This window comes from Vipera berus, assembly GCF_964194415.1.
Source record: "Vipera berus genome assembly, chromosome: 4".
NCBI classification, from domain to species: domain Eukaryota; kingdom Metazoa; phylum Chordata; class Lepidosauria; order Squamata; family Viperidae; genus Vipera; species Vipera berus.
This window is the reverse complement of record NC_138206.1, coordinates 86,734,986-86,750,091: the sequence shown is the minus strand read 5'-3', so window position 1 is coordinate 86,750,091 and position 15,106 is coordinate 86,734,986. Positions and strand designations below refer to the sequence as shown.

General features: G+C 36.1%; 1 protein-coding gene across 1 annotated transcript in view; it reads left to right on the top strand.

Annotated features, from left to right (window-relative positions):
• The window catches only part of AFF3 (ALF transcription elongation factor 3), a gene marked incomplete at both ends in the record, with an annotated part of 268,945 nt that extends 262,857 nt beyond the window's left edge, over positions 1-6,088 (top strand). Inside the window, 4 exons of the mRNA XM_081326388.1 lie at positions 3,691-3,784; positions 4,199-4,248; positions 5,004-5,206; positions 5,964-6,088. Of these exons, the coding sequence (XP_081182514.1) occupies positions 3,691-3,784; positions 4,199-4,248; positions 5,004-5,206; positions 5,964-6,088 (472 nt within the window). The remainder of the gene's footprint in view (positions 1-3,690; positions 3,785-4,198; positions 4,249-5,003; positions 5,207-5,963) is intronic.
• Positions 6,089-15,106: the final 9,018 nt, after the last annotated feature.

The following is a 15,106-nucleotide window of genomic DNA, read 5'->3' as shown; positions in this document are numbered from 1 at the left end:
TGTCATGTTGTTTTATTTTAACATAATCTGTATTTTATCATCACCTCTATACCACTTAGAATCTACCATTAGTTAAGTAGTGAAGAAGTTCCATAAACAAGTAACTATAGCCAAATGCACTCAGAAAATCTGTGAATAAACATGGCAATACTGTAGAAAGCTCCAAGATTAAAAAAGGAAAAATGAAGCACTATTTTTGTTCATATCTACTACCAATTAGTACAAGATGTGGATAAGCTTTGAAAAAGTGAATTGCAGATGTTTCAGAGCAGCACTGAGTAATTCTTCCAACATCTCTTGGGAAAAATATTGGATCAGTGTAGACATTCCAGGAAATTCCAAACTTACCTTACTGACATCTTTTTCTTTCAGAGAATAGAAGGCAACGCCAGAGACTTGGCTGTACAATACTTGATATTAAGGGGAATTAGTCAAAGAAGTAGAAATAGAAGGCATATTGGGGGGAAAGTGCCCCAACCTCATGAGGTTTAAAGACTGGATTTTAAGGAACACTAAAATTGAAGATAGTCAAAGAACAATTCAGAGCAAAGTAGGTTTCTTTAGTAAAAAAAAAAAGCTAATTGCAAACGGTTTTTCTAGAAAAGTTCCTTAAAAGTATGTTCAGGATACTTGGAGAACAATTCCCAAAAGGGAAAAAAATGGAGGACAGCAGAAGAAATCAGCAAAGGTAGACAAAATATTTAAGGAAAATCAGAAAACAAAGTACACATAACAAATACACAAATAACTAAGTCACAGCAGAAGAATACTACTGGGATATTGCTGGTGTCAGGAGAATTAAAACCTTTGATGAGCTGAGATTGGCAAAAAATGCAAAGGGTTGGAGAGGTTCTATATGTTCAAAATAAAAGGGAGAAAAAAGAAACAGTAGACTTAATTGCTGACCAGAAATTGTCACAATTAGAATTAAATAGAGGATTGATGCCTGAGATTGATAGATGCATTAACTGAATGGATGGGCAGATACATACCGATAAACACAGAATCAGTTTAAGTCTGCAGAATTAAATGAATTGTATTCTAGGTAGTCCAGGAAGTAGCTGATTATCTGGACAATCCTTTTTGCATTAACTTGGACAAATCCTGGAGAATTGAAGAAGTATTAGACCAGTGGCCTCCAATCTTTGCGGCTTGCACACAGCTCAATTTGCGTAAGCAGTGGGTCAGCACACATGAGTACAAGTGCCCGCCAGCCCTCCCTCACGCAAGTTGAGCTGCACTCACACGCGCACATCCAGGCCAGCCACTCTCATGGCCCAATTCTGAATAGGCCACAGCCTGGTATATGCCAGTTGCCAAGCAACCAAATTTTGATCACATGACCCTAGGGATGTTACAGTGGCCATAAGTGAGTCATAAGGCTCTTGTTTCAACATCGTAATAACTTCAAACACTCATTAAATAAATGATTTAAAATCAAAGACTACCTGTAGTACTACATAGCCTTTCAAAAGGTTTTCCTATGTTATTTTCAGAATTAAACTTTAGCAAGCTTCAACGTGACCTCATGAATACATCCAAACAAATTTTTTGACAATGGTTTGCCAATGTCTTGTTCTGGAATTTTTCTTGTCTAGACTACAGTCATCTTAAGTGCTAATCCATCTTAAATTTTTGAGCTCAGCCAATTTCAGCTGTATGCTGCCAAGTAGTTATGCCTTTCCAGATCTTTAGAAAATGGAAAGAGTTAGCTTTCTACCTCTGAAAGGAAAAATACATCAATATCTTTTTTATGAGTGATCTAATTAATTAATCATATTTTAGATTTGAGAGAATTTTGTTATGTATTGTCTCTTGTTTCTTTTTAACAAGTTTTTCCCCTGACATACCTTGTGACTGATTGTTATGAGAAACATTGCAGAACAGTTTAAGCTACATTCTCTGAAGAGCAAACTAGTCATACGTGTTCTGAATGAACTCTATTTGGCAAAAATGATAAATGTAGCTTTTGTACTGTCACTGTAATATTAGACACATGCAAGACACATGGTTTGCACCACAATGTGGTGCACATTTCATGATTCCACTCTTCCCCTGTGGATGTTCATATATTCCAATACTATTCCTTATCTGTGAACAAGAAAAACAAGCATTGTAAGCAGTACAGAAAGCCATCTATTTATGTATTAATGTCTATAAGGCAATGCTCATATTGCCTTACTGCACTGGGTAGTGTTAATAATACATCTTGACTTATGTTTCTAGTTTTTCTGCATGAAAAACTGTAGATGACCAAATAGGCATCCAGAGCCTTTCTTTAGGAGGAAGATGCTCCTGAAAATCAATGAATAAATCACCTTTATCAAGCCACAGAGATTTTATAAACTGCCCCCTCTCCCCTCCCTCCCTCCCTGCCCCCCCCCCTCTCTCTCTGTCTGTCTCTGTCTCTGTATATGTTGTTTTGATTCTTATCTAAATCTTTTTGAGCTTAACACACTAGTGATGGTATCTCTCCCAATGCTATATGCAGAAATAGTTGCACTAAAGCTTAACAGGGTTCAGGACTTTTAAGATTCTGATGAATTTTCAGCCTCTAATTTTGCAGTTTATTTTATAGTAACACAAATTACATATATGCTTTAAAAATAAGCTTTCAAATCAATATTTTGAGTAGTGTAATGTGAGCATTATATTTTCAGTTACCCAACCACATTAGAACTAAAAAAATGGTTCTAAAATTTCTGTTTGCTTTGTAGCATCTGTTTTGTGGGAAGGGAGGAGTAACAATAATTGTAACAATTAGCAGTAGCACATCTAGTTTATGGAATTGAATCCAAAGGCATTGGACTCCCTCTAAACAGCATTGATTAGTTATGATAATACCTTTCTTGCTGCAGAACAGATAAGTTGCTCTCATTTACATTTTCACTACACCTGGGAAGGTTATAGAGTGAGTTATGACCTGAGATCTTTTAATTCCATTATAATACCATGCAAAGCAAATTGGGCATAATTCTCATTTGGAGCTGTGTTACTAGAAAATTGTTCTATTCCTTTTTCATCTCCTAGCAGAGACTACCCTCTATTGGAATGAAAAGGAAAATCAAGTCTACTTTATTATTCAATTTATCTAAGATTAAAAATATGATAGCTACTATAGATACTAAACATACATTTTCAAATTTTACAGTTTTAACCTTTCTTTGTTGTTATTTCCATTTATTTAAGCCACATAGCAATAAACACAACTTCTGATTTACCCTTTCCTTTCTTCTCAGCTAAAAATATTTTCACTTTTTGTTAACTTTTTTTCAGAGCAATAATCTTTTTATTTGCAAGCAATAATGCTGAAAAAATATTTGCCTTTGTTATTCTAGGATCTTTCTGTAAATAAACACATTTCAGTTAAGCCTTAGTTAAGGCATGAGAGGGTTAGTGTTATTAATATATAATCTGTACCTCTATGACTGTATCATTTTTTAAGTATATAATCTCACTAAATTTTATAAAGTTGCAATCACACACATTTGTGGTTTTTAGGGGTGGAAAGCTATACTATTACTATAACAAAACAAAATAACTGCGTACATTAAGAGTGCTTGCTGTATTTTCATCTCGTTTCCAGTTTTAGCATGAAAATTTAAACAGTCTCAGAAAAGTATTTGTATTTTATTTTGATTATTAAAATGGAAGACTCTTTTAGGAGTGTTTTCTGTCCTTTCCTTATAGTTACCGCTGTTTGGCACTTTTGCACTGGAGAATGTTTCGACTCAAAAGAGACCATGCTGTAAAATATTCAAAAGCTCTCATTGAGTATTTCAAGGTATGTTTCTGTTCTGACCGTCCCCAGCCACGAAAGCTCACAGAATGACTTTGCACTGGTCCATCTCTTTCAATCCAGCCTACCTCTCCTTAGTTGTGTTTGTAGTGGAGGAAATTGAAAATAGGAATGCTATGCTGCCATCTTGAATCTTGGAGGAAAGGCAGGATGTAAATATAATAAACAAATTGCTATGTATTCTTTCACTGTTAAGTTTTCTTTCATTTTTTTTGTTTTATCATTTATTTGGTATTGTAACTAGAAATTGCACTGAGTACTAAATAAATATTTTCATCCATATCATAATTTAAGATGTGCATTCTGCATAGGGATTCTAAAGCTTTTGCTCTGTTTCTCTCCATAATATTCTGCAGTAGATGCTTATTTTAATTTTTTGTATTTTTTTTCTGTCTCCAGAATTCATCTAAAGTTGTTCAGGCACCATCTATCTGGAGTATTAATGCAAAGTAAGTTTACTATTTTGTGCCCTAATATGCTCCTTGCCTTCCAGACGAAAGCATTTCAGATGGATGCACTTTGTTGGGGAAGCTACGTAATACTAAATGATCATTCAGCCATTCATGCTCACATCAGTTCCATTTCTGGGCATTTTAAGATAATGTTTCATTGTTGCTGCTAATCTTTGTTTATGGTAATTCCTTGTCAATAAAAAAGAGGCACTTTGCAGCTTATCTTGGTAAAAAAATTAAACAATGAATGAAATGTAACTTGAATGAAATGTGAAGATTACTTCATACATTTCTAAGCAAGAAGCCTTGGTCTGCTATAAAAGGCTTCCTCAATCTGAAGTCCTCCAGTTGTGTTGGTCTACAACTCCCATCATCTCCAGGCAATACTTAATTCAACAGGCTGGAAAGTATAACGGGCATGATCCAATTTTGAAAATATCTACCATATTCATATTTTATATATGTAATAAATGTGCAAATTTAATTTACCAGTTGTCTAAGCAAAATAAAATGTTAAAAGACTGATGTCTGCATCCTGAAAGCTAGTCTTTCTGGTAGCCTCAATTCATCTGTCCTGCTTTATATCCTGAAACAACATTAACTACATGTTGAAAAATACTGAGGAAGAGCCAAATTTATCTTAAAACAGTTCGTAGGCTAAACATGTGTAAAATTCTAAACTGAATGCTTTCTTAAAATAACATTTTTACTGCTATTGTGTATCAGTAATATTGTTGAATTGACTGTTCCAGGTGTACAGGAACTCCTCCCATATCACCCAGTCTGTCTCCTCTGAGCTCAGTTGGGAGCACCGGAGCTCCTTCCCCTTCCTCCATCATCAGCATTCCTCAGCGAATACACCAGATGGCAGCCAATCATGTTAGTATCACTAACAGCATCTTACACAGTTATGATTATTGGGAGATGGCTGACAATCTTGCCAAGGAAAACCAAGGTTTGTGATAAGAAACAGTTTGTTGAAAAGCTAAAATGTTATTTTGACCAGAGTTTAAGTCTGGCAATCTGAAATCCCACCTTTGCTGATAAAGCAGACTTAGGTCCCCACCTAATCCTGATATGGCTTCTTATCTTGGAGGTCCCTCCCAAAGCTTCAGAGCTAACCTCTAATATTGTAACATAAGCAAGAAAGGAATCCCTTTGCAGCACAAGTCTTAAATTTCCCAGGACTACAGCAGAAGTGGGCAGTCCATGAGTTACATTTTGGTTTCAGCACATGAACATTGTCTGGCATCTTCTATATCTCAAAGTGAAAGAACGTTTCATTCCCATATGCTTTCAGAAGTCCTAGAGTGCTGCATTGTCCTTGAGAAAGAAAGTCTAGCATTTGCACTGACTGGCCTCCTAGATCACATCCTTTCTGCACTCTTAATATTGGCTGAAACTGAGCATGGTGGTGTATAGAAGCAAAATCTAGAAAGGGACATTGATGGACAAGAAAAAGGGACCAAAATGAGAGGGTAGAGAAATGTTCCCCGTTGTTGGTTTATAGTTAAGCAAAATCATGACAATAGCTTTGCTATTTCTCAGTAAAAGTGTTCAGTGTGTGCCTTGATTAAACCTTTGAATATCAGTTAATCTTTGATTACAGTACTTTCATAAAATACTATCTACTTGAGATTTCCAAATCAATGAAATGCTGTTGCACAGCAAGGATTAATGACTCTCATTTATTTTATTATTTTCTTTCCTAGATTTCTTTAATGATTTGGATACACTGATGGGAGCTATCACATTGCACAGCTCTATGGAGCATTTGGTTCAGTATACACAGCAAGGCCTGGACTGGATAAGGTGTAGTGCTCAGTTATCCCCATGATGATTCTCCTCACCTGGACACTAAACTCACAATACGGATAATTCAGTTATTCTAGACACTGTGCTACAGAAATATTCAACTGCAGCATTGCTTCAAATGCAATGTGAATATTTTGTTAACATTGGACAATATTGTTTCAGAAAGCAAAAATAGATCTGTGTATTTTATGCAAATTTGTCTTTTCTGAGCCATTTAATGATCTCTAAATATCACTTCCGTAGGAAGAAAATTAAGCATAGCTACATTAGAAAAACTTTCTCAAATACAGATACACACTCCTGCAATATTTTGAAAGCCAAACCTTAATTTTATGGGTTGATTTATTCAAATGAAATGTAGTACCTGTAGCTAGTAATCTCATAGAGCAATTTTCCTCAGTAACTATAGATCTCTATGCCACATTTATAAAGAGAGGCTTAATGAATGATTAAGGACAGCCTCAGTGACAAATTCTAGGTAGATTAAAAGATTCTGTATTTTACATTTTAAAAGGAAATAGTGGCCATTGACTTTGCTAGGCAATACTTTGGATGCCAGTTTGCTTGCAGACTGATTCACCTTCTTCCCATCATCTTATTAAGTAGTAGACTTGAAATTGGGAGCATTAGCAATTTTGGCACTGCAGCATAAATTGCCTTCAAATATGCATTTTTCTACAGATTTGTGGGACATATGATATCAGAAAAATGATGCAACATTGAAATTATAAGTATGTCTGTTACTTGCAACTCTGAAACAATTATCCTTGTGAGTGAAACAGTATGTAATGCATCAGTTCTCCAGATTAAAATTCTGTAGCACCATTAGGAGCTTGATCAAACTATAAGTTGTCCCCTGTACATCCCCATGATGGACCCAAATGCACAGAGAAGGACTGCAACCTTTTGTGCTCTTAAACAGCAGCAATGTTCAGTATTTGTTCTTGAAAACTTGTTTTTATAAACCCAGATTTATACTTTTGCAAATAGTTTATTAAGCACAAACATATTTTTAAAGAGTAGAGAAAGGAAGAGTGATTATATACATCAGAACAAAACTTTGTAAAAGTGTTGATTTTTATGTAGAATAGCATTTCAAAGCCAGCTGTAGCTGATTCTACCCAAATCCAAAGCAAAGGAGCATTTTAATATACCATTTAAAATAACAGCTTATTTGTAATAGGTTTCCCTTTTACTGTATCTAGCAATTACATTCAGTTCTTCTATTTTTGCAGAAAACTGCTTTATTATCATGCTCTTTGACACACCAAAGAGGGCTCTATTAGATTGATTCATCTGTGGCACCTGATGGATCCACTTGGATTCCAGAAAGTGCTTGGAGAATTCTCTGAATCTATGGTGGACAGGTCATCCAAGGCTTTGATCCCTTCCTGGAATGAGGGAACTCCACTGGCCTTAGCTAAGGATTGCACCGAAAAGCCACTTGATACACACTGATCTCAGTGAGCTCCTAGGTTTTCATTTTCACATGCGACACCTAAAACCCACTTGAGAAAGTCAGAGAATAGGTCCAATCAAACACCTTTACAAGCCTATATTAGAACTTAGGTTGTGGCACTAAGGGTGGCAAAACGCAATTATTTTTTGCACTTATTGCATCTGCAGAATGCAATCTAGCAGTCTTTTGTAAAACGATTACAGAATTTTCTATAAAATGAAAGAAAAGCATTCTGAAGGTGCATATTCCTGGGACTGTCCTTCTTCTTTTGTTTTCTAGTAAGTAACCAGTAAAATTTGACAAAGTTAGAACACACTATGTTGTAGCTGTGAAGTTTTGTCACCTTGCCATAGGTACAACTTTTTTTATAGCTGTGCTAGTCCCGTAGAATGGCATTCCTACTAATGTTTGAATAGCTTTGACCCTATTGGGCTTCTATAATCTGTGAAAATTTGGCTTTTCAGAATTCACTAGTAGTCTTTCCTGATTGTTTAGTCATTTAGAATTGCTTATTTGTCCTGACATATGATCAGGCAGCATTATGATCTATTTTCTTCTATTGCTTTTTTATGGTTCTTTCAATCTTAATATTATAAATCCATCTTTGGAGATTGAGGTGACCAAGAGTACGTATTTCAGGATCCTCTGTTAAAAGAGGCTTATAGCAGATTCCTATGCTGGGTTCCTAAAATACCAAGTTCTGGAATAATTGAGTAAATTATGTGCTGATTATTGAAAACTATAGAAAGAATTGCCATTAATTTATATAAGTAGTTAAGTATCATATAAATTATAGATAGGTTATGTCAAAAAAGGATAAACTCAAGACTATAATTAGGCAAATAAAATAAGGTTTTGAAATTATAGAAAATTACTGCACATTATTCACCCATTCTTGATTTAAGAACAAATATAAGGGAAGATGTAGATCTGCAAATAATGTTTGGGAAGGAACCGCTAGGCTAAGCTGGCCCAGATCTGCAAATAAATAATAATAATTTATAGAGCTGCTTCCTCAATAGAATCATCAATAACAAGGATTGGAAAGGACCTTTAGAAGTCATCTAGTTCAATCTTCTATCCAATGTAGGAATATATTATTATAGCATCCCAAGCCAATGATCTTCCAGCTTCCAATTAAACATTGCCAGCACATTTACCTGGGACGGGTAAATGAAAATCTTGCTATTTTGTGATCTTCAGTTCTTTATATTCTAATTTACTATCCCCTGGTATAGCTACATCAATTATCCACACTTTTCATTGAAAGATTATGGCATAAATTGGCTATGAAAGTCCAGGTGGTAATCAACACACTGGATGTGATACCAAAATATCTTGGATGGCATGTAGAGAGTCTGCATTGACAAAGTTTCCCTATATCAGTTGCACAAGGGCACACTGCTTGGATCCACACTGATACTATGCTGATAAATTATACCGTTCTATATTCTTGGGATGAACCAATGTGTATAAAGACTAACACCAGTTAAAAATTAGCAGTTGCGGTATCACATTGCTGTACATATAGTAATCAAATAACATCTGCCTATCCCAGGTCCTTGAGAAGAACTTGATAGGTGAATAAAAATGCCAAATTCAGTCTAAGCATATGCTTAGTATGTGCAAGAAACCAACAATTTAATAAATGATATAAGTAATGTCTAAGTAAAATTGGTGAACAATAATTTTCTGAAGGCCTTTCTAAAGAGTTTGATCTTTAAAAAATTCCAGAAGATTGTCACAGAAGAGATTAAGCCATGATAAAGAAGCAATACTTTCTGGCCTCAGCCCCCATCACCTCTAGGAGATTAAGATATTATGAGTAAAGAATCCTAGAATGGCCTGCTCAGATGAATCAAACACAAAAAATGTTAAAAAGAAAAAAACCATGTTCATTAAAAGCCAATTTAATGCCTCAACTAAGCACATCTGGAAGAACAATCAAGTCCAGAAATGTCTAATTGTCATTATGATAGTAGAAAACCTAGCTACAATTCCGGAGACTCCCTATTCAGTTGTTTAGTAGGTAATGCACAATTGCCATATGAGAATGGATAATTTGTAATGAGAGAGGAGGTAAGCACCACCTCCAGGGTTGTAGACAGAGCAGTTCAGAAATACATGCACTACTGTTTCAATTGCAGAGTCTGAGTAGATAAACAAACGCTATTGAATGAATATTGTTGAAGCTACCACTGAGATAGAGCATCCAGACCTATCAGTGTGAAGGCCCTCCTATGAGCCAAGACTAGTAAATTATATGTAGTCTGCTGCAAACAATTCACCATCTCAATAACTTTGATAAGATTCCTATGGATCTTAGTCCATTTTAGCACCATTCTTTCTCTTAATTAGAAACCAGTTTGGTTCTTTTGGTGCCAGCATGGTTATGAAAAACAGAAAAAGCAATAGAGTGTCAGTTTTCTTCTAAGGCTTTTGCTCCACTCTGTTCACATCCAAGCAGCTTAAGTACAATCCTTCTGTATGGCATTACATTGGCATGTTTTTATTGTTTACATTGAACAACGTAGTAAACTAAAATATGTTGTAATTTATGCTGTAAACTATATATGTGTGTATGTACATTGAAGTCATTTCCTCCCAATCTGCAAAGGTGCTCCAGAAAGTAACAGCAATATTTCTTATATGATGTGGACCATTTTTTTGCTTTATTTTCCATATATATATACAGAAAGCAGAAATATATATATATATATTTATAAATAATTAAGTATGTATACCTAAAATAGAGTAGCAATGTTAATATTCATCCAATTGTCAAATATGAAAGAACATACTACTTCACTGATGTAACACAAACTAAAAAATGTGTACACTAGGACTGTATTCAAACAAGCAAATTGGTTTGTGTTAATCACAGTATATTTTTTATCCTTTAGAAAGTTTTGTGAATTCAGTTATGTTGATTAGTTTATGTCACAGTGTGATCTATAAACCAGGAAGTGGGTTTATATAATGACCAGGTTAAGTGTATTGTGTGATCATAGCTGATACGTCCACAATAATTCTCCCAAGCAATATAACAAAGACTGTAATAATATCTGCAAATGCTATCAGCACTATCAGCAAATGTTTCTTTACTGATCTGAATGAAACAAGATGTTTTATCTTAATGATTTATTTCACATATTACTTGTACTGGTACTGTATTTCCTTTGAACTACATTGGTGTGGAAAGGTTCTAGTTTCTTGAAGTTCTGCCTGAGCCAACCATTTGTTCTGACAGAGCAAATAGTTTATACACAGATATTGGAGCTCGGTGTTCTCCCCAACCTGGATGAAAATTATATACCATAATGTTCACATCATTTAAGTATTTTTCTGCTTTCTGTATCAAACTGGCTTCATTGCTGAACTGTTATAAGAACAATGTGAGAGATATGTTTAAATTTGGTTCCATGGCTAAAACTTTTCATGCACATTGCAGTGATGAAATTATTGACAAATAGTTTTGATTCTTGTAACTTTTGGTCTTTCCACCATTCATTCAAAATTCATGTAGCACAGTTGCTGGAATGGTGAAAAAAAATCCTACTGTAATGTAACAGTATGGGCCTTAAGGATTTGTGTATTTTTTTTTTAAGAGAAAGCACTTTTATATTTAAAAGTTAATATTAATTCATCAATAAGATTACTTTTTTAATGTGAAAATAAATCAGTAACTCAATACATGTAACAATATTGTTTCCTCTGGGTTTTTGTTTTGTTTTGTTTTGTTTTGTTTTGTTTTGTTTTTAAACATCCTTTGAAATTCAGCATACAGGCTTGTTTCATATCCCTGACACATACCTGAGCTTTGTTTTCCTGGCCCACATCTGAGTGAATGAGCCTATGAAAGAGCCAAGTCTTTGAGACAATATGGTGCCTCCGTCCTTCAGCAACAGATTTGGAGGGGCGCTACTTGCAGAATAGTTCAGACAACTCTATCAAAAATGGTTTTGAACTTTATCAGTTACCTGGGATCTGGACTTTTGGAGATTTTAGTCACAGATTGAAAGTTACTGCATGAATCCCATGTTTACTTTGAAAAAGAAACTATAATTTTAAGGTAATAATTTGTCAAGGCAACACATCAGCAGAAGTCAAAAAAGTCAAGATTAAGGGTAAAAAAATCCTACATGCAAAGCATCACACACACACACACAGACACACACACACACACACACACACAGAGAGAGAGAGAGAGAGAGAGAGAGAGAGAGAGAGAGAGAGAGAGAGAGAGAGAGAGAGACTACAAAGACGATGACACTTTTTTTTCTGCTAACGAGAAGTTTGTTACTCCCTGCCTTGGATGCATCTGTATCCTCTCTAACGAAGGAGAGCCACTGCAAGGCTATTCATGTTCCAGAATTACTGGAAATGCTAAGTTATTTTCTGGCAACCAGACAGTTCCAGAACAAGCATGCAGTGTAACTTTCATTTAATGCTCAATCTGTACTATGTTAAAAGTGACTGGTCAACAATGTTAAAGTCAAGAGAGCTCCAAACAGTGGTCAAGTGTTAAATTTCTTCCCATTCCTTTGCAGACATTACTCCCCAGATATTTCATGGATGCTCTCCAGAAATTGCTTGCTAATCCAAGATCAAATAAACAACAGAATTCAATGGTAGAGACTTGGCTGGGCCTATCTTCCCCGTCTCAAGTAGAACAGAATAAAACTCCATTCTGAATCTTTTGAAGGCATCTGCCAAGGATTTTAGGCGATGCTGAGGTAGACAGGCTGTAGGCTACCATGGCAGTGTCTTAACTTCCTACTCTAGAATATGGGACTCAAAGATGTACCAAATTTATGCCAAAGGAAAAAATCTGAATCACACATAGAAGAAAAATGAACAATGTTATTGCTTTAATGGCCATGTGTCAAATTTTAATTGGCCAGTCTTTTCCCTTCCTTCTCATTATTAGCAAGACATTATTTTAGAAGTATAAAATTGCTATAACTTTTTCTAGGCTATATCAGAGTCCATGAATCTTTGATTTGACACAATATTAATAAGTATTTCCATGTTTTGTGTTATTCTGGCTTAAGTTTTCATTTTTGTAATAGTAATAGGGTTTATATAACCATCTTAATATTTAATGGGCTTTACATTAATGTGACAGAACAGAATTATTATCTTCACATCAACCACAAGATCAGCAGAGGTCATGGAATATGTGAGTGAAAGACTTATTTAATGCCATACCTATTATACAGCTAATATGCATTGACTTCATTTCTACTTTTTCTCAGAACTGGGTGGATGCGCAAATGGCTGTGTTCTACATTTCCACTTAGGCATGACATGTGTTCCTTTAGCTTAGCATGTTGCCTACCCCAGCTATTATTTATTTATAAATTATGTTAATGGTTAAGGTTAGGGTGTGAGGTATAAACTATGTAATGGTTAGTTTAGTCCAGAAAGAACAGTGTCTGGAAGGGGCAGGAGGTTGAAAGCAAGAAGAGACAACTTTTATAAGGTCCTACTATGTAGAATGCTGCAGGGGTTGGTGGTCTCTCCTATTTAACATCTATATGAGATCACTAATGAATTCATTCATCACCATGAAGTGTAGTATTATCAGTATGCTGATGATACCTACTGTACATCTCCAGTCTTGGTGAATTAAGCAGTGCTATGGATGTCTTATCCAGTATCTGGTACTGTGAGGGCTTGGATGGGAACAACAGGCTTCAGCTGAACCCTGACAAAACTTGGTAATTCTGGATGTTGGAGCCCTCCAGTTCTAGGATTACCGTATATCTCCTTTCATGCTAAATGGGATTGCACTACCCTAAAGAGACTTTGTGTGCAACCTGGAGGTCTCTCTGGATTCAAGTCTCCTGCTTGAAGAGCAGGTGGCAGTCCTGGCTAGGAGGACCTTTGCACAAGTTTGTATTGTGTGCCAATTGTGTCCATTCCTAGACAGAGTGGTTCTTGTCTACTCACTGTCACTCATACTTTGGCTATCTTCTGATTGGACTACTGCAATACATTTTAGATGAGGCTATTCTTGAAAAGTATCTGCAAATTTTAGCTGGTGCAAAATGAAACTGCATGAGCTGTTTGCAAGGAGCATTGATTACCAGTTTGTTTCTAGTACAATTCAAGCTGCTGGTGTTGACCTTTGAAACTTTTCATGGCATAGAACCGGGTTATCTGCTTCTCCCTGATTTCATCTTCCCATTCCATTAGATCTAGCACAGAGGCATGTTAGAGGTACTGTAATGTATTGGGCTTGCTTTGTTAAGGGAACACCACATGGTAATTGCTGGAAGGCTGTTTGAGCAGGGAAGCTAGCTAACAGCTCCCAGCTCCTCAGAAAACCCGTCTCCAGCAATGCTATTGGTTGCCCCTAGGGCGGCAATAGGTTGCTTCAAACCTATTGGCCTCCGCCTAGGGGCCAGGGTATAAATTGCTGCATCTGCAGCCCTGTTCTCCAGTTTATTTATTTTTTATTTTAATTCCATTTATATCCCGCCCTTCTCCGAAGACTCAGGGCGGCTTACAAGCTTAGCAGTAGCCTTCATTCTATGTATATGCCTGCTTATTAGGGCTTTCACACATCCCCCAAGCGGCATTATTACAAAGTCAGCTTATTGCCCCCAACAATCTGGGTCCTCATTTTACCTACCTCGGAAGGATGGAAGGCTGAGTCAACCTTGAGCCTGGTGGGATGCGAACCTGCACTAATTGCAGGCAGCTGGTGTTACTTAAGGAGGCATTAGCCCACTGCTCCACCAAGGTTGAGATCCTGCAAGCAATAAACCATGATCTTTGCTGAACTCACTTGCCTCGTCTTCATTCCTGCGCAACGAACCCAGTACACAACAGGTACTATCAGCTATGGAACTACATTTGACAAGTCCTAAGCAACAAATAATTTCTTCTGTGGCACATGCACTGTGGAATCTTCTACTCCCCCCACCCCCAAGATAAAGTCAGCCTCATGTCTTCTGAGCTTCCGAAGGTCCCTTAAGACCTGGTTATAACTGCAGGCCTGGGGCCCCTAGGGAATGGGTGAACGTGTGAGGTAACAACACTTCACCTTCTATTTCTTTGTTCTTGCTCTGTTTTTATAGTTTATATTACCGTAATGTTTTGTATTAATGTTTTTAATTAATAATGGTAATGGCTTTTAGGTATTTATTGACTGTTTAGTTTTGTTGTATGCCATTCAGAGTCACTTGCTTGGTGAGATGGTTGGTCATATAAATGGGACAAATAAATAAAATATATAAATACGGTTTGTTAAATATAGTTTATACTTGTATTTTAATCTCCAAATATACCCACATCTAAATTGAGTCAATGGAGTAGACAGTGACCAGAAATGACTTGCAAGAAATATTACTTATAAAGGAATACTATACAGCAGTATATGGAAGTAGTCTAACATGCATGCAACAGGCTAGGCTATGTGACTGCAATGCAGCACTGTTTTATACGAGAGAGAAGAGCTGACTGGCTTTAGTATTATACAGCTGGAGAAATATGATATTTCCTCCATTATATTCACTTGTCCTAGCAGAGTTATCTGGTTACAACAAGCTTATACTACCTTACATTGTCTCC